Below are 23,505 nucleotides of genomic sequence, written 5' to 3'. Positions count from 1 at the left end.
CCGTTCGCGTTTGCCGTGAGCGCCGGCATACATAAACCCCGTCAATCTGTCGTACCGCCGCATCACAGCCCTTGGTCTGAGGAACGACAAGGCCGTTGCTCTCGTGCTTCCTATCGCCGCGCCAGTCTTCGCCAGAGCCCACTCACCAGCACAATGGCGGACGAAAAAATCAGCCCCAACGCCGGGGCGCCCGCCGCCGATGCCAAGATCGACTACTACGGCCCCAAGTTGGGGCGAAGGGGCGATGCCGACCCGATCGAGGACGAAAAGGCCCAAGACAGGATCATTAGCTACGCCAAGATCGCCACAGAGAAGGAGCGCTCCATGACCTTGATGCAGGGCATTCGCCTGTATCCCAAGGCCATCGCCTGGAGCATGCTGATCAGCGCCTGTATCATCATGGTATGTTGATACCCTGGCCATGGCCGCTCCATGTCCCGCAACTTGACGGCTGACATGACGGCGGCTACAGGAAGGATACGACGTCTGCTTGATCAATAACTTCTGTAGGTCCACCACGCATCTGAAGTCTGACCTCCTGTGCTCTGCGGGGATCATGCGCCCAAAGGTAGCATCGCATAGCTACAGCTCAGCTAAAGCTGGGCAGGATCGGTGATGGCAGGGTTGCTGGTCACATGAATCCAACGCAGTGCTGACATGGACGTGTCTGTTGGTTGTCAGATGCCTTCCCGCAGTTCAAACGCAAGTACGGCGAGCAGCTGCCCAACGGCGAATGGGAGATTCCGGCTCAATGGCAGGCTGGTCTGAGTAATGTGAGCCGGCAACATACCTTACCAAGGGAGATCGGGCCGGCTGACTATGAACGCTCCAGGGTGCCAACGTTGGAGAGCTGATAGGCCTCCTGCTCAACGGCTGGTTCTCAGAAAGGTTTGGGTATCGGTGGACCGTCATTGGCTGCCTGGTTCTCATCATCGCCTGGACCGCCATCTTCTTCACGGCGCAAAATGTTCAGATGCTTCTTGCCGCCGAGATTCTGTGCGGTATCGTAAGTCCTTTGAAAGGCCAAGCACCCGAATTTCCACTGGCATGCTTGATGCTCATAGACTAACCTTGTCCTATTTTGTCTCTTTTTTTATTAGCCATGGGGTGTTTTTCAAACATGTGAGTCCGCCAATCCAGCAAAAACGCTCTAAAAGACTGGGATCATGCTAACTCGACGCCAAGTGTGCATCACATATGCCTCCGAGGTGTGCCCGGTAGCTATGCGTGGCTACTTGACTACTTACGTCAACTTCTGCTGGGGCGCCGGTCAGGAGATTGGTATCGGAGTGTTGATGTCGATGCTGAAGCGAGACGACGAGGTAAGTCTGCGTCACATGATTGCCTTGACACCAGGCTCAGTTGCTGCTACCGATAGCACTTGAGGCACTAACGATAGTATCACCCTGCTCTAGTGGTCGTACCGAATCCCATACGCTCTGCAGTGGATGTGGCCTGTGCCCCTGATTGTCGGCATTTACTTTGCCCCTGAGTCGCCTTGGTGGCTGGTGCGGCACAATAAGATTGACGAGGCCAAAAAATCGCTGCTGCGGCTGACGAGCCTCAACAAGGAGACGGGTTTTGATGCCGACGAGACCATCGCCATGATGGTGCATACCACGGCGCTGGAGGAGAGGGTGAGTGCATCGGATCCAGGAGCACGAAACGAGTGTGGACTGACGGTTTCTGTTGGAAAGACTACAGCTGGCGCGTCTTACCTCGACTGCTTCAGGGGGCATGATCTCCGCCGAACAGAGGTATGTATCATGCGTGAATCCTAACGCTCGGAAGAAACCTCGTGGGGGCACCTAGATTGCACAAGTTGACGACCCTTTGCTGACATGTGCAACACGACTAGATCGTCTGTATGGTGTGGGCCATCCAGAACCTCAGCGGCAACTCCTTCTCCAACTACTCGACATACTTCCTGACCCAGGCCGGGCTTGACTCTACGGCCGCCTACGGATTCGCACTGGGCCAGTATGGCATGAACATGGTGGGCGTCTTTGGCGCCTGGTTCCTCATGAGTCTGGGCATCGGCCGACGCTCGCTATACCTCTACGGGCTCTGCGTGCTCTGCACTATGCTCATGATCCTCGGGTTTCTGGGCCTGGTCCCCGAGGCGAACCGGCGCGCCGGTTCCATCGCAACCGGCTCAATAATGCTGTGCTGGTCGCTTACGTACCAGCTCACGGTCGGCACGGTCTGCTACTCGCTCGTCTCCGAGATCTCGACCCGTCGCCTGCAGATCAAGACGATTGTGCTCGGCCGCTGCCTCTACATTGTAGTGGGCATTGTCGCCAGTGTCCTGACCCCTTACATGCTGAACCCTGGCAACTGGAACTGGCGGAACTATGCTGGTTTCTTCTGGGTACGTGTGACGTCCCACTGCCCCTTTCCCATGACTATGCCGTATCGCCTTGCTCATTGACTAACATCCTCCCAGGGAGCCGTATGCTTCCTTTGCATTGTCTACACATATTTCCGTGTCCCGGAGCCGTCGGGTCGCAGCTTTGCCGAACTCGACGTTCTCTTCGAGCGCGGCGTTAGTGCTAGGAAGTTTGCCACCACCGAGGTCGACGTGTTCGGCGAGCAGGTCGAGAAGAACTTGATGGACAACTACCAAAAGCAGCTGGGTACTGCCTCCCACGTCGAGACCCCGGGTCGTGGAGTCTGAAGCGATGGAATCGACTCTGCCACCTGCGGGACTGTTGGGAGGGGTTTTTAATATGCTGACGGCTGGTTATGAATCTGGGAAATCCATTGTCTCGATGTGCTGCAAACAGAGCGTCCGCCTGTATCCTGCCCGTAAAGACAGGAGCAACAACGTAAAGAGAAGGATTCCGCACCGAGGTTATGTCAGATAAGAACGAGATATTCCTGCTTGACAAGCGCACCGAGGCTCTATCAGGCGGCAACTACGGTCCACATCAGCAATCTGCAGCCACAATGGCGACGCTGCAAGTATCAATACTATTATTAGCCATCGCGTGCCAACCCGTTGGCTGCCAGTGCGTTCCATTGCAGCCTCATGTATTAAACAACCTACCAGAACATGGGGTCTCTGCAGTGAATACGGCCCTCTTGCATCCCATGGACTTTTGCGGCCGGTCAGTACCCACCTCACGCCCAGCCGCCAAGCCATCGCCACCTTCCCCAACTGTCGCTACCAGGTACCCACCCAGGATCGCTGTCATTGCAATCACAAATAGGCTGAAGGGACTGGTACGCAGGCGCGTCAGCATCGGTGGCAAAAGGGACGGCTAGCCGAAGGCCAATACTAACCCCCGGGTCTTGGCGCCCAGCACGGTCTTGTCTCGACACAGCAGGTGGCCGGCGCGCTCGCTGCGGGGGACCTGGATGGCCAGAAGCGGGGGCGGTCTGGGCTCCTGCCCGCTCGGGAGTGACCTCCGAGCGGTGTCCGGGACGGCACCTGTTGGCTTGCCGGCCCTGGGAATTTGTGACAATGTGGGAGAGCACCCCAGCCAACCTATCGTACCTTGCCATAGCGGCGCGAGATCGAGCCCAATATCACCAAGGAACGAAACCATGATGCTAGCGGGGAGTCAACATCCCCTACATAGCGCCCGCTACCATGGCTGGCTGCGGGGTAAGACTGGACAAGGCGACAGCGGTGGAAAGAGAAGGAAAAAGAAGACGAAGAACACCACCGCCGAGAGGTTGCAACCGCCCACCGCCAAGCGTTCTAAACCTTAGGGCACCATCCATTACGACTCTGCGACCTTCCGGATTCGAAGGCTGCCAAGACTCTCACTAAGCGGTGGTTCCTCCCAGCTACCGCAGCCAATCGGTGGCGACCAAACAGTCAGATTGATCTCCGGCCTGAGTCGGGTCTCGGTCTTGGCTGGAATTTTAAGGCCCGCCGCTATCGTGATGCCTGGGGCATCTTGCTGTCTTTGTTTCTTGCCGGCTCTCATGCAAGGCAGGCAGGTTGGTTGGTCATGATCGGCGGCCGCGGAAGGCTGGGGTGCGCGACGGTGATAGGCAGGTAGGTAAGTAGCACCTAGGCACACGCACCCCTAGCTTATGCGCGCGACTGGGCACACGTCGAGGAGGGCAATATCAAGCATGCATGCAGGTGCGTCCCGCTTTGGAGGCCAATGTCACTTTTTTGCAGCGTGACACACGGCTGGAGAGGAGAGGAGCACCTCTACTGGTGTGAATCGCAACGCGCCCGCCCGCGCGTCTTGGCCCGGGTCGTGTCTCCGGCCACCCATATAAACGAGCGTTTCCGCCCTCTTTTCCGACTCGACGGGCTGTGGCTTCTGGTTTCCCCCTCAAGCCTCTGCGTGCCGCCGTCCTTGCCCGCAAAGCTACCTAGCTACGTTCGCTAGTAGTCGCAGGCCACACTCTCTTGAGCATCACTCTCGTGACCACTTTTCCCGTCCCGGTCGTTAATTCTTAACCGCCACAATGGCCCGCTCCATCCTGTCCCTGGGCGCCTCCCTCTGCCTGCTCGCCTCGGTGGCGATGGGCAAGGAGATGCCGGTGGACGAGGAGATGGCTGCCGAGTTTTACGACTCGGGCGTCATCCACGAGGAGATCATGGCTCACAAGATGGTACGTCAATGCGCCTCGGGGTGTTTTCACAAGTTTGGGAACGTGGGTTTCTAACAAGGCACCGCTTTCTGCAGGAGCTGTGGGACCGCGAAAAGGCAGAGGGGCTCATGGACAGCGAGCGCTACCCGGAGCTCGGCTTCGCGCCCTGCGTCAACGGCTGGGTCGAGGCGATCCCCGGCGACCGCAACAACACGTTCAAGTGCTCGCAGATGGACCTGTACCACTTCCTGAGCCACGGCGCCACGGGCTCGTCGGGCCGCGGCTCGGGCGCGTGGGGCTGGATCGCCGACAACGGGCGCGAGTTCATCGCCATCGGCCAGGAGGACGGCGCCATGTTCGCCGAGATCCTGCCCGAGGGCAAGCTGAAGGTGGTAGCGCGCCTGCCGCAGGTGTCGTCCGTGTCCAACTGGCGCGAGATGAAGAGCTACAAAAACTACATGGTGATCGGGTCCGAGGCGGCCGCGCACGGGATCCAGATTTTTGATATGACGCGCCTGCTCGGCATCGACGTCGAGGCCAACGGCGGGCCTGTCACCTTCCACAAGCTCGACGACCTGGCCGGCTACACGAACGAGATGCCGACGGCGGGCCGCAGCCACAACGTCGTGGTCAACGAGGAGAAGGACTACATGGTGGCCGTGGGCTCGCAGCCGCGCAACGACTCGTGCCGCAGCGGCCTCATCTTCTTCGACATCACCGACGTGTCCAAGCCGGTGCGCCTGGGCTGCGCCGCCGACGATGGCTACGTGCACGACGCGCACTGCCTCGTCTACCGCGGGCCCGACAAGCGCTACGACGGCAAGGATATTTGCTACGGCTATAACGAGGATTCGCTCACCATCTACGACGTCACCAATAAGGCCAACGTGACAAACATCATCTCGCGCACCTCGTACGAGGGCGTCAACTACACGCACCAGGGCTGGGTCACCGACGTCAACAACCAGGAGTTCCTGCTGCTCAACGACGAGCGCGACGAGCGCTTCAAGGCCGGCCCGGCCGCCGACCAGCTCCCCGTCGTCTACATCTGGGACATCCGCGACCTCGAGCACCCCAAGCAGACGGGCATCTACAAGTACGACACGCCCGCCATCGACCACAACCTCTACATCAAGGACGGCATCATGTTCCAGAGCATGTACGGGTCGGGCTACCAGCTGCTCGACGTTTCCTCCGTCGGCCCGGCCGACCCCACGGGCGCGGGAATCTGCCGCGCAGCCTTTATCGACATCTACCCCGAGGACGACAACCTGCCCGGCGGCGGCATGGTCGAATTCGTGGGCAGCTGGTCGTCGTGGGGTTGGTTCCCGTCGGGCTTCCACGTGGTCAACACCATCGAGCGCGGCGTCTTCCTCGTCAAGCCCACGTCGCTCAAGTGCCCGCCCAAGCCGAGCTGCGCGGCCGACAACTGCCTGCGCGCGCTGCGGGCCGAGTCGGTCCAGGGCCGCCTGGCGGCGTCGCAGGAGTTCTGCAAGGGCTACACGCGCAACCTCGTGACCGAGGTGACGGTGCTGCCCGACTACGCCCAGAAGGCCTGCACGGGCGACGCCATCCAGCGGGTGAGCAGCGCCTGCAGCTGCCTGCCCAAGCCGACGCCGCGCCTGTAGGTGGCCGCGGGGACGGGGAAGAGTCAGGATGAAGGGGAGCGTAGATGTAGATATAGAAGATAGACCACGATAATGATGATGCTACATAGTAGTAAATGAAGAAAATAATGAAGCAGCGATATGTCCTGCAGCTGGCCGACTTGAACGGAGACTTTGCGAGTTATTCTATGGCCCCATGATGGGAGCTCAGCCACCCGTGTCAGCTGTGGCGGGCCATGGCCGCGACGATCCCCCGCCGGGGCTAACCAGTGGGTGGCATGCAAGTGCGAACCCAGCCACGTGCAGACGCCATCGGGTATGCTTGTCTTAGACATTTTGGCCCGCGCTCCCGCTAGCATTTGCCCGTCACCGAGAGGGTAGCCTGCTGCACCCGATGATTGGATCGTTTTTGCTGGTCTGGACATTTTGTCCGTTGCGCAAGCGGACAGACAAGCACGTAGAATTACATCTTGGGCTGAGTGGATGGGACGCGAATTGATGTCAGTGCACAAAGCACGTGATCAAAAGGACAACCCCGCGAGCGAAAAGCCGATGGCCTGCCAGGATGCACAGTGAGGTCAGCGCAAGGAAGAAAGAAAAAATACAGCCAGCAATGGACGCAGAAGTCGCGCAATCACGCTCTAACGCAGTGATGTCACGAGAGGAGGACGGGAGGGGCGTACAGTCAATGATGGAAAAGAATAGAAGGCGGGAATCCATGACAGGAGGAAATAGCTGCGGACGGACGGACAGGGGAGCACGTTGCTCTCACATGCTGCATGTCCATCGCGGCTTAGGGGGATTGACTGACCCCACCCGTGACCCCGCGGGGAAGGTGCTTTGCCGGCCAAGGTGAGCTTGTTGGCGATCGGTTTTGTTCAAACTGGCAGGAAAGAAGAGATCTCGGACGGGAAAGATCTAGCAAGGACACCAATAGAGTAAGGAATAAGTATAGAACAAGAACAAAAAAAAAAACACGAAGAATCGAAAAACGGCGCCTCGCCGGCACTTCGTTTGCACCCATGACGCCGTTCCCAGCCCCAGTCACATTCCATAAAGTTCCATCACCAAAACCCCAGCCTCCCCTGCGGCAGATCATCCACGACAGTCAGCATGTGTGATATAGACAGTGCATGATACGTACCACCCCCCGAGCCGGCCACCTTCAAACAAGGCTACCACTGCACTGCATCTTGAGCCGTCCGCCGTTTGTTTGGACAAGCGGTCTTGCCAAATCGCAACCGCCGCCTCGTCTGTTCCTGCTGTGCTGTCGCCCCAAAAACCGCCCGTCGCCCCATCGTCACGCAGGTCCCTGCAACGTGGCGCCGTCCTCTGCGGCTCATCATTTGTGAACCTGATAAGTCCTTTTTTTCTGCTTGCCCAGGAAAAAAAGCCCGCACGCACCCGACCCGAGAGACAGGACTCCGCCTGCGTGTCACCCCACCTGCAGCACACATCCACACACCACGCAGCACCAGACCAGAAAGTGCGCGCTGTTGCCCGCACCGCACCTTCCGACAAGCCTCCAGGTTATCTGCCTCGATTGATCGCAGCCGAGCCCACGCTGCCAAAACAAAAAAGACAACGCACTCGCCCTGCGCCGACAGCTGTCTGGCTTGTCGTCATCCAAACACAGAAGCAACCAAACAAGACCAATACTGCTCGCCCAGCACATCTCGATCTAGATCTACAAAACCGTGCATCTTGCCGATCTTGCTCAAGAGAAGCACCTACCTCGTGGGACAACAAGCTTGATTTCAGCCGGTGTACAGCCTCCTCCTAGCCAAATCAGCAATCATGGCCACCGCCGTCAGCTCTAGTCCAATCCCGCACTCGCCTCCCCGCGCCGGGGAGGTCAAGCGACCAAAGGGTATGTGTGACATGGACCCTCGTCCCGTCTCTTCTCCCTTCTGAGCTCGTGGGTGGTTTGTGTCGCTCGGGCGCCTGCGACCGTGCGATTGGGAGTGGCAAGGCTAATCAAACCCGTCGTCAAACAATGCAGGCATCCTCAAAAACTCGTTCCAGCGCTCGCCGCCCGTCTCGCCCCGCGCCGAGCAGCCGCCCGCCAGCGCCGTGGAGGCGGCGCCCGAGCCGCCCGAGAGCCCGCCCATGACGGACAAGGAGCTCACAATCCACAACACGCAGTACAACGCCGGCCACCGGCGCTCGTCGTCGGCCGCCCGGCCCGGCGCCGCCTCGCGCAGACAGTCGAGCCGGACGCCGTCGCACCAGGGCGAGGGCGACGAGGAGGAGTCCAACATGCGGCTCAAGTGGGACGAGGCCAACCTCTACCTCACGGAGCAGGACCGCACCAGCACCATGAAGATCGACGAGCCCAAGACGCCCTACGCCAAGCATTACGACCCGACCGAGGACCCCAGCGACGACGAGGACGTGGACATGGGCGGCAGCGGCAGCGGCAGCGGCAGCGGCAGCGGCAGCAACGCCGCCAAGCACCGCACCGCCAGCGCGTCGGACGAGATCCCGGGCCTGTCGCTCGGCGAGCCCGAGGAGGCGGTGCCCGACGAGTTCGCGCGCGAGGCGTCGCCCCGCCAGCGGGCCGTGCACGTCGACGAGTCCGGGAGCGGCCACGACAACGACGACGACGAGCTGGCCGGCCTCAGCCCCGAGGAGCGCGAGAAGCACCGCCGCTTCAACCAGCTGCGCAAGAAGCACTACGAGATGAAGGACGTCGCCCAGCTGCTCGGCCATCCCGAGGACCTCGACGACATGGACGAAGAGGACGGGTCGGCTGCCCCACCAGTCCCGCCCGTGCCTAATGGGCGTGCTGCGTGAGAGGTTGTCATGGCATTGTCCTTCCGTTCATGTGATGGCTTTTTTTTCTTTGCTTGTCAAGTTCTTGGTGTTATTCCTATGCAAGCCTTACTGCTGGCATGTGATGGGGGTGGGTCATTGGGGGGGAGGTGGCGTGCCTTTTAGTTTCGAGACTCGGAGTTTATTCATTTTTGGGCCTGTTCTAGTTTTCAACGCATCGCCTGGGCTGTCTAGCCGGGATGGGAGCCGCTGCTGTACGGATTTTGGTAATTCGAGGGAACGGGAGCAGCCAAGGCGTTAGTTTTATTTGCTTATCCTTTCCTTGTTGTCCAACGGGATATCCATCATCACCGCCCCCGTGTTACGGGGAGAAATGACATTTTACCAATTTCGTTACCATGCATCATTTCCTGGCCCGTGTTGTTCCTCGAGGGGTTCATAGCCACTTTGCACGGTATGGACCAGTGCATTTGTAAGTGCCCATGCATTCACGATCAGGTACACGGATTCGACGGATGTTTTGGGAAAACATAGGCTTCGTAGTGTTAACATAACCAAGAAATTGTCTCGTCGCAACAAGCGATTCAATTCACCCCCTCAGACTTGACAGCTCCTCACAACAATCCCTTCCTTGCCAGCTCGACCTTCCTCGCGGCCTCGCCCGCCTTGAACCCCCCGCGGGAGACGCAGATCCGTTGGCCGTCGGCCAGCTCAAACTTGTCTTCGTGGTCGGGGAATGGGCACGGACAGTGGTGGGGGAAGTGAACGCAGGCTGCATGAGATAAACAAATACGGTGGGTGTGTGTGTTAGCATGTGAAAGGGTCCGATGCCGGCCGGACGGGCTGCCACGTCGTCTCTGCAGCCCCAGGGGACCTCGGATCCGACCGGGGGTTAAGGGGGGCCGAGAAGGAAGAAAAGAAAACCGGGGAGACGAACCGAGCGTGTCGGGGCAGAGATAGTTGCTGCACTGGGCCGCGTCGACGTTGCTGCGGTACCAGGCCGAGTCGCTCGGCACGTCCTGCTGCTGCTGCTGCTGGTGGTGCTGGTGTCCGCCTCCGCCGCCTCCTCCTCCTCCGCCGCCGCCGCCGCCCCCGAACATCTGGTCGAAGAAGCCGCCGAACTGCGCGCTGACGGTGCCGACAAGGGTCCAGAGGACGAGGTGCGCGAGCGCGTAGGACCGCATTTTTTTTTTTTTGGTGTGGTTCGTGGCCGTTGCTGGGTGGTGTGTCTAGCTCGTCGGCAAGGGAAAAGGATTCAATGGGAAAATAACGGTTGGCCGGGTGCGTTTTCCTTTGCTGGGGTGTGCTGCGTTGGTTCTAGCGAGGGGGGACGTCTCCCTTGCTGTCGCATCAACTCGCTCCCCAGAATTCGATGATGCTTTGCTGGCCGTTGGCGGCGGGCTTATCGTTATCGCGATTGAGTGACTAAGCAGCAAAACTTCGCCCGCACAGGACCCCCCCTGTCCTTCGTGGGTGAGGCTATTGTCGAGCTCGGTTGCGGGAGAGAAAGGGCCGTGACAAAAGAAAACGGGTTCCCGTCAATTGACGCCGCCGGAAGCACCACGGCGCTATCCCCCGACAAGCGCCAACGACCGACACAGACACGGGGCGACCTGCCCACCCACCAGCCCAACTCCCCCTCCCGATGAGGATAGTACCGCTGCAGCAGGCCCTGAGGGCGACGGTGGCCCCGGGCTGCCTGGCGGCGGCGGCCGGCTTCACATTCGCCAGGGCGCAGAGGAGGCCGGAGCTGCTGGCCAGCAGCAGCGCCGCGGCGGCACCTCTGGGCGTCGGCCAGGCGGGCAAGCTCGTCGAGGGTCGGCGTAACGCGGCCGTCAAGTCGCAGGGCGCGTACAGGATCCCCAACAAGAAGACGATCGCGAAGAAGATGGGCGCCAAGAGGAGCGGTGGTACGTTGCTGCTATTTTTTCTTCCTCACCCGGGCTGCGCGCGGTCGTGGAGGTCAAAGTAAGGTCCGGAAGATTAATCCGAAGCCTCTCCTCCCACCCACCACCAGACCAGTTCGTGATCCCGGGCAACATCATCTACAAGCAGCGCGGCACCATCTGGCACCCGGGCGAGAATACCATCATGGGGCGGGACCACACCATCCACGCCGCCGTGACGGGCTACGTAAAGTACTACAGCGACCCGGCCCGCCATCCGACCCGCCAGTTCATCGGCGTCGCCTTTGGGCGCGACGACACCCTCCCCTACCCGGCCCACGGCGTGCGCCGCCGCCGCCTCGGCATGGTGGCCGTGGCGCGCCGCGAGCCGAGGCAGATACCCGAGCTCAGCCCCAGCGGCTTGCCGACGCGCATCGTGCGCAAGGAGGGCAAGGCGCCCCGCACCGTCGTCGACGACAACGGCAACGTGACGGCGCGCAAGAGGTTCAAGAAGGCGCGCGCGCGCGTGCTGCACGAGATCGCCATCCGCCGCGACAACCGCGTGCTGCTGCTGCAGAAGGACTACTCGTACCGCGAGTCCAACGCCGCCATCGGCAGGCTGATGGGCCGCCACAAGGGCAAGACCCCCGGCACGGTCCGGGTCGGGTCCGTAAAGGGCGCGTACCGCGCCCGCCGCAGGGAAAAGGCCGAGGAGACGCGCCTGCTTAGGGAGGCGCGCGAGCAGGAGGCGGCCGTGCGCAAGAAGGAGGCCGACAAGGCGGCGGCCAAGAAGGCCGCCACGGCAAAGAAGGCTGCCGACGCTGCGGCCAAGGCAAAGGCCAAGGCGGACGCGGCCAAGGCGAAGGAGGCGGCCGCTCCCAAGGTTCAGGCATGATGGGGAGGGTCGAGGCTGGGTGGTGGTGGTGGTGGTGGGAGGCGGCTTGTGTTGGCTGACCTCGGGCTGTAGATATCTCGTCACGTCTTTGGCTAGGTAGGCACCTGTACCTGAGGGGGTTATAGGGAGGTGACCTAGGCAAAATGTACAGCTACTTCATTGGCGTATAATGAAATTTGCCGCGTCTCTACAGCTGTCTTGATTATGCCGGCAAGATGTGCGAAGAGCTGGGTTTAGTGTACAGCTAGCTCTTGATACTACGGAAAGGTATTGTCACCTTTGTAGGCTGCTATTTTTGTATGTGATTATTGTTCTCACTCCTTTATTTTGAAAGACCATCACACCCACTAGCGACCATTTCGACTGGCTGCTAGGTTGAGCAATAGATTCCTATGTCTAGTTCTCGGACATAGGTCTGTCCAGTCCACCCATCACTCTCCAGGTTCGCTAAGCGGACGGCCGCAATCCTACCGCTCGTAATATCAGCTCTACAAAATCCTATGTATCATTCCACTATTGCGATGTTATGTTTACAATATAATACTCGCAGCCCGTGCTGACTCCGGCTGACATCGCCACCTGAACCTCCTTGCAGCCCCAAGATACCTATGTATGGTGTGAAGTGCATGTACGTTACATTGATGTTATTCCATTGCCTCTTTCCTGAAACGCTCCTCGTGTTTTATTCCACTGTTATATCAACACGCCTTGCGGGCTGGTGTTGCGTTCCTGACGATTCCGAACCCTTTATATGCCGTTTCCCTGCTCGCTGGGCCCTATAGCATCCGGAACTATTAATTACAACGTCCTCAGCAAAAATCACGTTTGCAAAATTGGAATGCCCAACGCAGTCTCAGCAAGGCGGGCAGCTTCCACTTGCACAAAGCCAATGCTAAGAGCGCCCATCCCATTCTTCCCAAGCTTCCAACGCTCCCAAGACCCTCTAACCCGCACGTCGAGAAGAAGTATACCCGGGAGAGGATAGAAAAGGGATGGCGAGGCCATCACGACACTCCCTAGATTCGCTCTGGTCCAGTCGCCACCAATGAGGAGGGCACGCAGGAGACCTGAGTGTGTCATGCGCTGCTCCCTTCACCCCTTCACGCCGAACGCTCTCGAGGCGGTAAGCTGGGGGGCGGGGACGCATAGAACAAGGGTACCATGAAGCCCTAGGGCACCATCGACAGGTGTCCCGGCGCCGCGTCCGGCGGCCTGTTTGGGCACCTGCCGGATGCCTCCACGCAAATATCCCCACGGCATCCTTTGGTGAGGACATTAGGAGGCATGTCGGCTCGCTGGGAGAAGCCGGTCGGCTGTCTGGAGCTAGGAGTTATCTTGCTGGGCCCTCGCCCAGCCCGCTCGTGTGTAGGGCATGAGACCAGGAGAGCTCAGTCGCCAACGAGGCTAAGGAGTAAGAACATGGGGCACTTGGGGGCTGCTTGGCGCGCAAGGCGGGCTTTCCGACGAGACCCAACAGGCCTGTCGAGTCCAGAACAGCTGATACTAGTTTTGTTGTCTTGGGTCCGTAAGGAGTGCCTGGATCTCCGCTCTCGGCCCTGGGACCACTCGATAAGCATGGTGCAAACAACATTACTAACCTGAGCATGGGGCAGCGAGTTGAAGATGTGATAGAATGATATCCTTGGCGACCCGGGGAATGTTCAAGGCTTTGCACGGCTCATGTATATCCCATGGGGTTCATCGAGGCCCCTCTCTGTAACCAACAGTTAGACCGAGTGACGACCGAAACCCAGCGTCCACGATAAGGGCTACATGAACAAAATTAGGTACGGCATGGATCGGGTTGTCCGATAATGTGCTGACCTCTAGACTCAAGCTATAACACGCTGTGCTTATAGGTCCCCTGGCCAGGTAAAAACAGGTCATACGGCCATGCCCACTGGAATATACGAATCCTGTCAGCTTTCCCAACTGTATGGTACTTTCGGCATTTGGGAGTCGGGTCCCCGCGTTGCCTGCCGCCCAATGGCGGCTCGTCCTTGGCACTCAACCCCTTTCCCCGCCTTGCATCCCTCCCCGTCCTTCCTTTCTTGGCATCTCCCCGACGATAAACTGCTTACAAAGTAAGTACGTATAAAATGGAAAGCCACCAACCACTGCCCAACAGCAGCCATGGAAGTCTTGAATATTAGATACTACCCAACAGAAGTCAGGGGAAGCCTCGAATATTAGATATTAAAGTCGGCAATTGTAGTGCTCTTGTGCCTCCCTTGATGCCGCTTATCTCTCACCATCGGCTTTCATTCGCTGTCACCACCAACATCGCCAGTGTTCTCCACGATGCACTCATCTCGCCACTGGTGCGCCGCGGCGTTCTTTGTCTCGACAGTGTTGGGCGCTGCGGTACCGTCGCCGAACATCAAGTCGGCGAGAGATGCCGATGCTGCATTCCAGAACACTGCCAGCAGCCTCGTCTGGGACCGATGCCCGTCGCGGCTAAACCAGACGCTGCTGTGCTCCAATATCAGCGTGCCGCTTGACTGGAACGATCCCGGCGGTGAGAAGATAACGCTCGGCTTCGCCAAGCTCCCCGCCAGGGATCCGTCGAGGAGGATCGGCAACTTGTTCATCAGCCCGGGCGGACCAGGCAACCAGGCCTCGGGCAGTCTCTCCTCCACCGCCCGGAGGCCGGGGCGGTTGCACCCGGAGCTCCTGGACCGCTTCGACCTCATCGGCCTGGACCCGAGGGGCGTCGGGCTCAGCACGCCGGTGCGGTGCGACAAGGACGTCTACAACAAGCGCGTCAAGTACTTTGTCGAGACGCAGGCCGAGTACGACGAGATGGTGGCGGGCAACAGGGCGCTCTGGGAGAGCTGCCTGGCAAGGACGGGCCGGCTGGTCCACTTCCTGGACACGGTCAGCGCCGCGCGGGACCACGAGGCGGTGCGGCTCGCGCTGGGGGGAGGCGAGAAGGCCAGTTTCATCGGTTTCTCGTACGGCTCGCAGCTGTACGCGCAGTACGCGGAGCTGTACCCGGACGGCTTCCGCGCCATGCTCCTCGACGGCGCGCTGCAGCACTCGCAGGGGGAGGCGGCCAATGTGCTGATCGAGGCGACCGCGTTCGAGGCGACCCTGAGGCAGTTTTTCGCCTGGTGCGCCGCCGACAAGACGTGCCCGCTGCACGGCCAGGACGTCGAGGCCGCGTTCCACGCCGCCGTCGCGCGCGCCAGGGACGGCGGGCCCGTGCCCGCGCCGGGCTGCGACGGCGTCGGCTGCAGCACCGACGTGTCCGAGGAAGAGCTGTACCTCTCGATCCAGGGCGGGCTGGGCCACACGTCGGACTGGGCCGCCATGGCGCAGGGCTTGATGGACACGGCAAAGGGCGACGCGAGCATCTTCTCCGTCGTGCCGCGCACGGGGGACGTCTACTCCGACTCGGACGCGTACGCGTACCGCGCCGTCATCTGCCAGGACTGGACGACGAGCCGGACGCTCACCGACCTGCGGCACAAGCAGCGCCTCGGCGACGCGGTCACGCCGTTGGTCAGGGGCCACACCCAAATGTACACGCTCCAGGCCTTTTGTGTCGGCTGGGGCGCGGCCGTGACGAACCCGCCGCGACCCTTCAAGTACGAGGGGACGACGCCCATCCTGCTGACAAACGCCATGTACGACCCCATCACGGGCTACGCCTGGGCCGTCGGCATGGCCGAGGAGCTGGGCGGCAGCGCGACGCTCCTTACGCGCAATGGGTCGGGACACACCAGCCTCTACCTGCGCGACGGGGACACGCCGGCGGCGCAGACGGCATATCTTGTCAATCTGACAATGCCGGCGCCTGGAACCATTTTCAGTACATAATTACACCCGGCAGGAGAGTCTAAGGTGGGACGCAGAATAGGGGCTTTGGACTATAGGGGCACGCTTGGATGGGAAATAAGTTGAATGCCGGGTCTTTGGTATCTTTCTAATCATTTTCGAATGCAGAGGCGTACGTCTTGGGCCAAAGATAAGGATGCCACACACAAGCAAATCTATAAAAGGTCTAACCAAGTCTAATGCTACTATTCCATTGACATGTCTCCAAATCTAGCTCCAAAGCTTGAACCAAGGAATATCTTCTTGAACCCCGGCCCTTGGATCTGATCTTCCCGGCACGCATACTGCAAACACCTATGCGTCAGAGCTCTCGCCTGTTCGCTTGTGTCTAAGCGGGTGATGGTTTTGGCCATCCAGAGCCGGCTGTGTCGAAGCCCCTTCTGCGACCCTCTCGGCAGCAAGGTTGGCCTGTTCAGCGAGAGACTTGTCCTCGAACACTAAGCCGGGGGGTATGACAGTCAGCAGAGCCCAAGAGTGCGGCGAGGGACGGTGAGTGAGTGGTTTAGTGGACTAGATTGCTCTTACAAAACGCCAGCTCCTCCAAGGTTCGCCCAGATGTTTCGGGGAACATGAAGTAGATAAAGACAAGCTCAAAGGCCAAGATGCAGCAGTACGTGATCAGGTACTTCCAGCCGATGCTTTCGAGGCCGATGGGGTTGACAAAGGTGGTGAAGAAACCGGCCGTGCGGCTGAAGAGCTGGTACCAGGCGATCCCGCGGGAGCGCTGGGCAAAGGGCCATATCTCGACCAGGTAAGCTACCGGTAGGAAACACAGGAGCACGTCAGTCAGCCTTTGGAGTCCCCCCTAGCAGCAGCCACGCAGAAAGTCCGACCACCTACTGTAGGTTATGGCGTTGTGACCAATGGCGTAGAAGGGCTTGTACGCAAAGATGAAGAACAGCACGGCCCCGTTGGCCACCGGGTCCGGGCTCCCGGCGGCGCGGGCGGTGACGGCGCGCTCCATGGCGACGGTCCAGGCGGCGTAGACGCACAGCAGGCCGCCGGCGCAGACGAAGAACATGGGCCGGCGGCGGAAGCGGCGGGCGAGCAGGGCGACGGCGGCTCCGCAGACGAGGCTCCAGCAGGCGATGGAGAGGTTGATCTGCTGCTTGAAGACCGAGTCGGTGCGGCCGATCATGTCGAGCAGGTCGCCGAGGTAGTACGAGATGAGGGAGCTGCCGCTCCACTGCGCAAAGACGCCCATGGCTGCCGAGACGATGACACGCCGCCGCATGCCGGTCGTGGCGAACAGGTCCGCGTAGGAGCGGCGGGAGTTGTCGAGCTCGAGCTGGATCGTCTTCTTCATGTGCGCGAACTCTGCGCGCACGAAGCCTGAGTCGTGAGAGCCCTCGGCGTGGTACCGGGCCAGGATCTGGAAGGCCTCGGACTCGCGGTTCTTGGTGATGAGCCACCTGGGGCTCTCGGGGATGAAGCTGGGGCATGGGTTAGAGCATGTTCCTTGGTGATACCGGGATAGCGTGCAGTAAAACATACAAGATGAAGGCCATCTGCAGCAGCGAAGGGAACATCTGGAGCCACGAAGGGATTTTCCAGCCGTAATTGCCCTCCAAATTGTTCGTCCCGAAGCAGATGCCAGCCGCCAAGATTTGACCAATGTACTGAGTGCATGATAAAATGTGAGTTTAGGCCATTGCGTAGTCACAATAGCAGGAAGGTGTTCCCGGGACTCACGTATGCCACGTTGAAGAGGGAGGTCAAGACCGCTCGCTCCTTGGGGTATGCGAGCTCGCCGATCAGGCTCGAGCCGCTCACGATACAGGTCGGGATGCCAAAACCGAGGAGCATGCGAGCGACAATGTACATGGCGGCGTTGGCGGAGAAGCCCTGGACGATGGCGCCAAGTACCATGATGGCGGAGCCGCCAAAGATAGACCAGCGCCGGCCGAACCTATCGTTAACCATGCCGATGAAAGGGAGGGACATTATGGCTCCTAGGGAGTAGGCAGCGGCGATGATGCCCTTCAGCTCCCCGGACATGACACCGTTCGGCTTGTCGCTGAAGACTAGACATTGTGAGCAGGAACACGTGATTGGAAATGGGGAGGGATGTTAATGGGATGGGGGAGACCATCTGCTACGAAGCTGCTGGAATACAGCGGGTTGTGCACTCATAAAGTAATCTCGGATCTGGGGTAGGATGCATGTGGATATGCATAGCGGCGTGTGGTTGGGTGGTATGTGGTGTGTGTGGATGGACAGCAAGACACCACAATGATGCCACTTACAAATCCTCCAGCTGGGCACGATCTGCAGGGCGTTGATCATCTGGGAGTCGAACCCTGACGTCAACTCGATGCCCATGCATGTCGGGAACAGCATAAAGTAGAGGTGCCGCAGGTTCGGTTTGCGGTACCAGGGCACCGGGTCCTCTTCGGCGGTGCGCTGGATGATGGGATCGGCCTCGCCAGTCTGCGCACGCAGCGGCGAACCCGCCTTGAGCTGCACCATGCTTCGTTGCGCAAAGGTGGAGGAGGAGGCGTGTGTCTATCCCTCACCCAGTGGCCTTCCTGCACGTCTCGTGGGCCCCTGCAGGGCGTTAGCGGGATTGGCCAATCACTTGCGGCCTCCTGGCGAAGTAACGGGCCAAGAATTTAGGATCGACACCCCCCTTGCCCGACATGCGGGTGGTGGTTCCAATGTGGGGTGCACGTGACATGCATAACCGCCATTCCGGTTAGCCAACGCTTTGGGCTAGGAAACCCAAGCTAGGCATACAAAGATGCAGTGAACCTAACAGAAATTCTGATGACGGGGATGCACGCGACATGACCAACCTTATGTAGGGCTGCTGGGACTGATACAAGCAGCTGGCGGCTGTGGTGGAGGGGCGTGTCGTTGTGGGTGATGATCGCCAAGCATGGGCGGATTCGAGCCAAGGTAGCTTGCATACCTAATCCGATAATCCGACTCTACATGCGGCCGCCGGGACATCGGCTGCGGATCGCGGATTAAAAACGATTCCCAGCTGCTGCCAAAATGCCCCGGCGCCCCAAGTGCCCCCCTCGGTGGGCGCCATCACTAAGCGGCCGCTGGGAAGAGCCCTCGCGCGGCCCCCTCAGCCCCACCTCCAGGCAGCTGTCTTGCTGAACGGGGCTAGCCTGTCAGCACCCGAGATTGATCAATCCCCGCAAACTCTGCACGCCCAACCTCGGCGAAGGCGGCGAGACTGTCCGACATCGACCACCCGGCCTCCCCAATCCCCAACACCCACGCCCGTGCTGCTGTCGCTGCCAGCTGCCGCCGCCCAGCGACGCTACTGCTCACCCTCTAGCGCCGTTTTAGGCCATACGCACAGCCCAAACCGTCAGGTCCCTGAGCCTGCGCCGCTGGTCGTACGACTTGCTGCTACCGCTGCCACTGCCGCTGCACACACACCACATCGCCTTCCTCCAAGCCCTACCCGCTTCGGCGGCTGGGACCTAGCTCGACGCGGCTGCCGACCCTACTGTACCGCGGACGGATTGACTGGCTCTAGCCCGCCATCGGTGGTCCACCCGCTCAGGGGTGGCCCCTTTGCTGGGTGCCGCCCGACCCTGCCGAGCAGGCCAGGAGAGCCCCGGGCTTTGGGGACCCGCCGCCCGAGTCGGTCCGTGACCATCGCTCGTAGCGGCTCGCTATGTCAGCCCCAGCGCCGGACGCCGACGCGGGGCAGGACCAGCATCCGTCTGATGAGGCAGCGGCTCAGCCCGAGGCAGCTGCTGCTGCCTCGCTGGGCCTCGCATGGTGAGTCAGCAACTTTGTCTCTGTTTCCCCATATCTGTCTACATCCCATCCCCTATATGACCTGGCCCGGCCCCCAAGCCCACAAACCGTCCCTGTCTTGATGCCTGGGTGGAATCGCATCCCAGAGGTTTCAACTAGTCTCGCCGGCTGTAATCGACGCCCCGCGGCTGTGGCGTTTAGCCTCTTACGTCACTGCGCTAGGATCGGATGAGGGAGGCTCTTTAGTGGTCAACTACACCGACGCACGTTTTCACTATTTGCTTGCTTGGCCGTAGCTCCTTACTCATCCATTCCCTCTAAACTTGATACAGCAACCGATGCCGCAAGGCAAAGCTCCGCTGCTCCAGGGAGAGACCTGCATGTCAACACTGTAGAAAAGGAGGTATGCGTTGGCAATGCCCTCCTTCTGGGCGCTGGGGTCCCCTGAGGAGTCGTCGGTCCCATCTCGGTCGAGTGGCGAACACGAGTTCGACCTGGTGGCGTCGAGACGTGCCCTAACCATGGCAATCCACAGGCCTCGAGTGTGTTTACGAAGCCAAGCGCGTCAAACCTGGCTTGAAGGGCGGCGCTGTCGAGAACATCCACAAACGCCTAGGTCAGTATTCTGCTGCCTACCGCCTCTTCATTTTCGGAAACGAACCGGCCCTTACGTCAGCAACGCCAACTAGATGCCCTCGATCGCGCTCTCCAGCAACAACAGCAGCAACAGCAGCGCGACCGAGAGGCCCAGCAGCGGAGAGATGGCGCTGGAGGCTGCATCCAGGACTCCGCCGCTCAGACGGTGCTGGCCTTGCTGGCGAGGGAGCTTCCTAAGTTGATCGGCGCCCCGCAGCAAGCTTCGCTGCCAGCCCTCAGCGCGGCTCCCCCACGAAAACGGCCGCGAACAGGGGGCAACACGGACGAGGATGAGGACGACGAGGAGGATTCGCAGGACGGGGAGCAAGCAGCCGCCGAGCACTCATATGATGACGACCTTGCGCTCCCTGTTACTTCTGCGAGCTCCCTGGAGCCCATTGTCGCCAAGTACTTTTCGCACATTCATCCATGGATTCCGATGCTGCATCAGGACATCTTTCGCGCCCAGGTCGCTCAAGCTACCGAGATCCCCAAGATCGAGCTCGTGCTCCACGCCATGATATTCTCGACGGCGAGATTTCTCCGAAATGAGGATCTCGACTTTGAAATAGAATCGCCTGCCTGGTCTTCGGAAAAGACCAGGAGATGGATCATATCCAAGGCTATGGACCGCCTCTGTGTGGAGAGTCTGCAGACTCTGATCATAATGGCATTTACCGACGTGGGTTATTTTTACATCCTAATGCTACACATGTACCGAGGAGTGCCCGCCGCTGCGCCACACAGGTCCGATGCAACTGCTTACGGGAGGGTCGCTCAATAGATCGGAAGCGGAAACGCTGCCAAGGCCTGGCCCATCGTCGGGTCGCTTACTAGGACAGTCGAGTATCTGCAGCTGACTAAGGAGCCAGATGAGAGTGACAGACAGCTGCTATATCGCCCACGCGAGACGCTGCTGCCTGCAAAGGACTGGACCCAACTTGAGGAGAGACGGCGGGTTTTCTGGAATGTCTTCAATCTTGACCGCTTCTGCTCCGTCATGATGGGCTGGAATACGAGCCTGACTGCCGACGACGTGCGCCGCAGGTTACCGTCAGACGGCCTGCTATGGCGCAGGCAAGAGGCCGTGGTCACGCCGTACTTGGGGATCTGGGACAAATCCCGCGGGCGCATTGGTAATCCCATGGCCGTCATGTCGTCCCGGTATCAGGCACCGGACCAGCCAATGATGGAGGCGGACCCCCAGAGCCCATCCAGTGTGGCGATGCCGCACAGCGCAGAGCCAGGTACAGCCCCAGCGGACATGTCTCGAGTGGGCGCGTTTGCGTACTCGGTCGAGGCGACAGAGTCGATGAGCCGCATCGTCAGCTACTTCCTCCAGCAACGCATCAACGTGCACTCCGAGTCCGACATCAACGTCTGGCTAACAAGGTTCAAAGAGCTCGACTTACGGCTCGTCCACTGGAAAATGCTACTGCCACAAAAGTGGAAGGGAGGCTCGGGTACGGCCGGCAGCGCCGAGGGCGTCGGTGGTCCCATCGGCGGACGCGCCCCGATGCTTGGTCGCCACTGGCTGGGGACCAAGATGGACCCGAACCTGACGCTCGCGCATGTGACGCACAACACCTCCATGATTCTCCTGCACCAACTCATCGCCTTCCCACCTGCCAACTGGCCGTTTCGAAAAAGACTGCCGAGCGCCTGCAGCGTTGAAACGTGCTGTTCGGCCGCTGTCGAGATCGCAACCATCTCGCAGAACTACCTCCGCCTGACCCCAAGAACGCTGCCTGTGGCGAGCCAGCTGCCATTCTGTCTTTATGTGGCTGCGAGGATGTTGTTGGTTCACTGGCGCTACGAGCCTGGCAACCAGCTGATGGATGAGTTCTGGATCCTGGTTCAGGGGCTGGACGCAATGTCCCAACGTTGGAACGGGATCCATGTCCCGCGCGAGAAGATGGCTGTCTCAGGACCGGGAACTGTAGGATCCGAGTCCAGCGGCACGCCTTCGCAGCCGCCGCGCCCTGATGAGAATGAGGCCAGTCAGCAGGCGACGGACCTTGCCGCGAGGTTTGCATCCAAGCTACGGGCCTTCCACGGCCTCTGCTACCGCGAACCCAGTTTTAGAATCGACATTTCCAGGCTCACGCAGGAGATGGATCACGACGTCGGCTCGGGCGATGCCCAGGATCCATACTACCCATACAAAATACTAGCCCCCCACCCACCGAACCCCTTCTATCCGCTCCCACCACCTTCGGTCATGGCCGGTGTTCCCAGCGGCATGCCCCCTGCAACGCCTGGACTCAGCACGCAGACGCCACGGAGCCAAATGTCGCTGGATAGCAGCAGCCACAGTTCGAGCGGGTGGAACGGGCCAAACTCGGCCGGGACGCAGCTTGGAGGGCCGCTACCTCCAATCCAGCCGACACCGAGGCTGCCGTACATGGGCATGTTGGGGCATCCGGGCTCCGAGCCCGGCCAGGCATACGGAAATCAACACTCCCCTTCCCCCGCCACCCCATCGGGGCAATCCATCATGGGCCCTGGGGGCAACGAGATTCTACTCAACCCCATCAGCGAGGGCGGCGGTGCAGGTCCCCGTGGGGGTGCCGGTCAGGCGCATCATCAGTCGCAGTCGCAGGGTCACCCGTTCCACCCGCATCAGGGTGGCCCTGGGCTGGCGGGCCACCCCGGCCAGCAGCTGACGCCGGCGCCCATGCTGTTGGATCATTATTTCTTGGACATGGACCGTGTCATTACGTTTGACGATGGGAGCATGTTCTCTTCGAATCTGGACCCCGGAACTGGTTGGTGATTTGGTTTGCTTTGGTCTCTGCCGTGTTGATTCTGCCGCAGATTGTTGCTGGTCTCCTTTCACCTCGCAATCTCTTTTTCTTTAAAGCGTGTGTATTGCGCCTCCTTGTGTACGAGCGAATCCCTACGAAACGGTTCGGTTATTTAATCTTTTAATGTCTTGCATACAACCCAAGTTGAGGTATCCAAGAAACGAACAAGTTAACACAAGAAACACCATCTGGGCACATCTGACCAACGACAAGCAAGAGCATTGGTATAATCTGGGCTATGATCTTCAGATATAGGTGCGCAAAATGGAAAGAGCCGCCGCCTGGGAAAAGCGAGATGTGCGAGAGAGCTCAAGGAAACCAGAAGAGGGGGCTCGAGATGGGAAAATCAGAATGCAAGAAATTATTCACCCCTGGCCTTCACGCGAGGCCCATCCTCAGCAGACGGTTGCCAAATTCGAGTAGGTAGTAGTCTGCGTACACCAGGCCGTGGTCAGCGTACCGCCTCAGGGCGTCGGGGTTGTTGTTAGCGGTGCCGTGCTTGAGGATGGCCTCGAAGGAGCCGCCGCCGCCGCCGCAACCACCGTCGACGGGGCCCGGGTCGGCGTCGGCCACCTCGATGCGCGCGTGCCTGTAGTAGCAGCCGCCGGCGCCGGGGCCCGCCACGGCCAGCAGCGTATGGATGTTTTCTGTGTTTATGTTTACCATTATATACTAATTGATACATTATTAATATTTTATATATAATTGCTTCTATGTCTTAATAGGACGTAGGTGTAGGCAAGAGGTGGTTATTAGGACTTTTTTTTGTGCGCAAG

The 23,505-nt window shown here is 59.8% G+C and overlaps 11 protein-coding genes across 12 annotated transcripts in view; 7 read left to right on the top strand and 4 right to left on the bottom strand.

Annotated features, from left to right (window-relative positions):
- Positions 1–153: 153 nt before the first annotated feature.
- On the top strand, positions 154–2,677 carry GGTG_10671 (maltose permease MAL61; the record flags this gene model as incomplete). The annotated part of the gene is made up of 10 exons (XM_009228546.1): positions 154–402; positions 473–506; positions 682–773; positions 833–1,006; positions 1,101–1,122; positions 1,186–1,322; positions 1,416–1,637; positions 1,698–1,757; positions 1,859–2,371; positions 2,447–2,677. The coding sequence occupies 10 exons, from the start codon at positions 154–156 to the stop codon at positions 2,675–2,677; spliced, it is 1,734 nt and encodes a 577-aa protein (XP_009226810.1).
- Positions 2,678–3,045: 368 nt separating this feature from the next.
- Positions 3,046–3,566, bottom strand: GGTG_10670 (hypothetical protein; the record flags this gene model as incomplete). Its single annotated transcript, XM_009228545.1, has 2 exons — positions 3,286–3,566; positions 3,046–3,081 (listed from the first exon to the last, which is right to left on the bottom strand). Exons 1-2 carry the CDS (start codon positions 3,505–3,507, stop codon positions 3,046–3,048), a joined length of 258 nt encoding a protein of 85 aa, XP_009226809.1. The 5' UTR covers positions 3,508–3,566.
- An 868-nt stretch (positions 3,567–4,434) lies between these two features.
- On the top strand, positions 4,435–6,188 carry GGTG_10669 (hypothetical protein; the record flags this gene model as incomplete). The annotated part of the gene is made up of 2 exons (XM_009228544.1): positions 4,435–4,581; positions 4,656–6,188. The coding sequence occupies 2 exons, from the start codon at positions 4,435–4,437 to the stop codon at positions 6,186–6,188; spliced, it is 1,680 nt and encodes a 559-aa protein (XP_009226808.1).
- A 1,047-nt stretch (positions 6,189–7,235) lies between these two features.
- GGTG_10668 (hypothetical protein) lies at positions 7,236–9,318 on the top strand. The gene is made up of 2 exons (XM_009228543.1): positions 7,236–8,037; positions 8,170–9,318. The coding sequence occupies exons 1-2, from the start codon at positions 7,965–7,967 to the stop codon at positions 8,961–8,963; spliced, it is 867 nt and encodes a 288-aa protein (XP_009226807.1). The 5' UTR covers positions 7,236–7,964; the 3' UTR covers positions 8,964–9,318.
- An 83-nt stretch (positions 9,319–9,401) lies between these two features.
- Positions 9,402–10,321, bottom strand: GGTG_10667 (hypothetical protein). The gene is made up of 2 exons (XM_009228542.1): positions 9,880–10,321; positions 9,402–9,714 (listed from the first exon to the last, which is right to left on the bottom strand). The coding sequence occupies exons 1-2, from the start codon at positions 10,124–10,126 to the stop codon at positions 9,557–9,559; spliced, it is 405 nt and encodes a 134-aa protein (XP_009226806.1). The 5' UTR covers positions 10,127–10,321; the 3' UTR covers positions 9,402–9,556.
- A 15-nt stretch (positions 10,322–10,336) lies between these two features.
- Positions 10,337–11,958, top strand: GGTG_10666 (hypothetical protein). The gene is made up of 2 exons (XM_009228541.1): positions 10,337–10,852; positions 10,960–11,958. The coding sequence occupies exons 1-2, from the start codon at positions 10,588–10,590 to the stop codon at positions 11,721–11,723; spliced, it is 1,029 nt and encodes a 342-aa protein (XP_009226805.1). The 5' UTR covers positions 10,337–10,587; the 3' UTR covers positions 11,724–11,958.
- An 810-nt stretch (positions 11,959–12,768) lies between these two features.
- Positions 12,769–13,325, top strand: GGTG_10665 (hypothetical protein; the record flags this gene model as incomplete). Its single annotated transcript, XM_009228540.1, has 2 exons — positions 12,769–12,846; positions 12,897–13,325. The coding sequence occupies 2 exons, from the start codon at positions 12,769–12,771 to the stop codon at positions 13,323–13,325; spliced, it is 507 nt and encodes a 168-aa protein (XP_009226804.1).
- A 699-nt stretch (positions 13,326–14,024) lies between these two features.
- GGTG_10664 (hypothetical protein) lies at positions 14,025–15,545 on the top strand (the record flags this gene model as incomplete). The annotated part of the gene is made up of 1 exon (XM_009228539.1): positions 14,025–15,545. The coding sequence occupies one exon, from the start codon at positions 14,025–14,027 to the stop codon at positions 15,543–15,545; it is 1,521 nt and encodes a 506-aa protein (XP_009226803.1).
- Positions 15,546–15,684: 139 nt separating this feature from the next.
- Positions 15,685–18,075, bottom strand: GGTG_10663 (the record flags this gene model as incomplete). Of its 2 annotated transcripts, XM_009228537.1 has the most annotated exons (6): positions 17,810–18,075; positions 17,256–17,587; positions 17,058–17,182; positions 16,404–16,996; positions 16,089–16,319; positions 15,858–16,000 (listed from the first exon to the last, which is right to left on the bottom strand). In XM_009228537.1, exons 1-6 carry the CDS (start codon positions 18,030–18,032, stop codon positions 15,858–15,860), a joined length of 1,647 nt encoding a protein of 548 aa, XP_009226801.1. In that variant the 5' UTR covers positions 18,033–18,075. The 2 variants fall into 2 exon arrangements, with proteins under 2 accessions (XP_009226802.1, XP_009226801.1); XM_009228538.1 differs by lacking the exon at positions 17,810–18,075 and having other exon boundaries at positions 15,685–16,000; positions 17,256–17,697.
- Positions 18,076–18,729: 654 nt separating this feature from the next.
- GGTG_10662 (hypothetical protein) lies at positions 18,730–23,310 on the top strand. The gene is made up of 5 exons (XM_009228536.1): positions 18,730–19,307; positions 19,619–19,689; positions 19,822–19,902; positions 19,976–20,604; positions 20,707–23,310. Exons 1-5 carry the CDS (start codon positions 19,201–19,203, stop codon positions 22,696–22,698), a joined length of 2,880 nt encoding a protein of 959 aa, XP_009226800.1. The 5' UTR covers positions 18,730–19,200; the 3' UTR covers positions 22,699–23,310.
- Positions 23,039–23,505, bottom strand: part of GGTG_10661 (unsaturated glucuronyl hydrolase) — a gene marked incomplete at its 3' end in the record, with an annotated part of 3,243 nt that continues 2,776 nt past the window's right edge. The window contains exons 4-5 of the mRNA XM_009228535.1: positions 23,169–23,401; positions 23,039–23,060 (exon numbers count right to left, since the gene is read on the bottom strand). Of these exons, the coding sequence (XP_009226799.1) occupies positions 23,039–23,060; positions 23,169–23,401 (255 nt within the window). The remainder of the gene's footprint in view (positions 23,061–23,168; positions 23,402–23,505) is intronic.

The sequence above is a fragment of the Gaeumannomyces tritici genome (assembly GCF_000145635.1).
Source record: "Gaeumannomyces tritici R3-111a-1 unplaced genomic scaffold supercont2.6, whole genome shotgun sequence".
NCBI classification, from domain to species: Eukaryota; Fungi; Ascomycota; class Sordariomycetes; order Magnaporthales; family Magnaporthaceae; genus Gaeumannomyces; species Gaeumannomyces tritici.
This window is presented reverse-complemented; position numbering and strand designations above follow the sequence as displayed.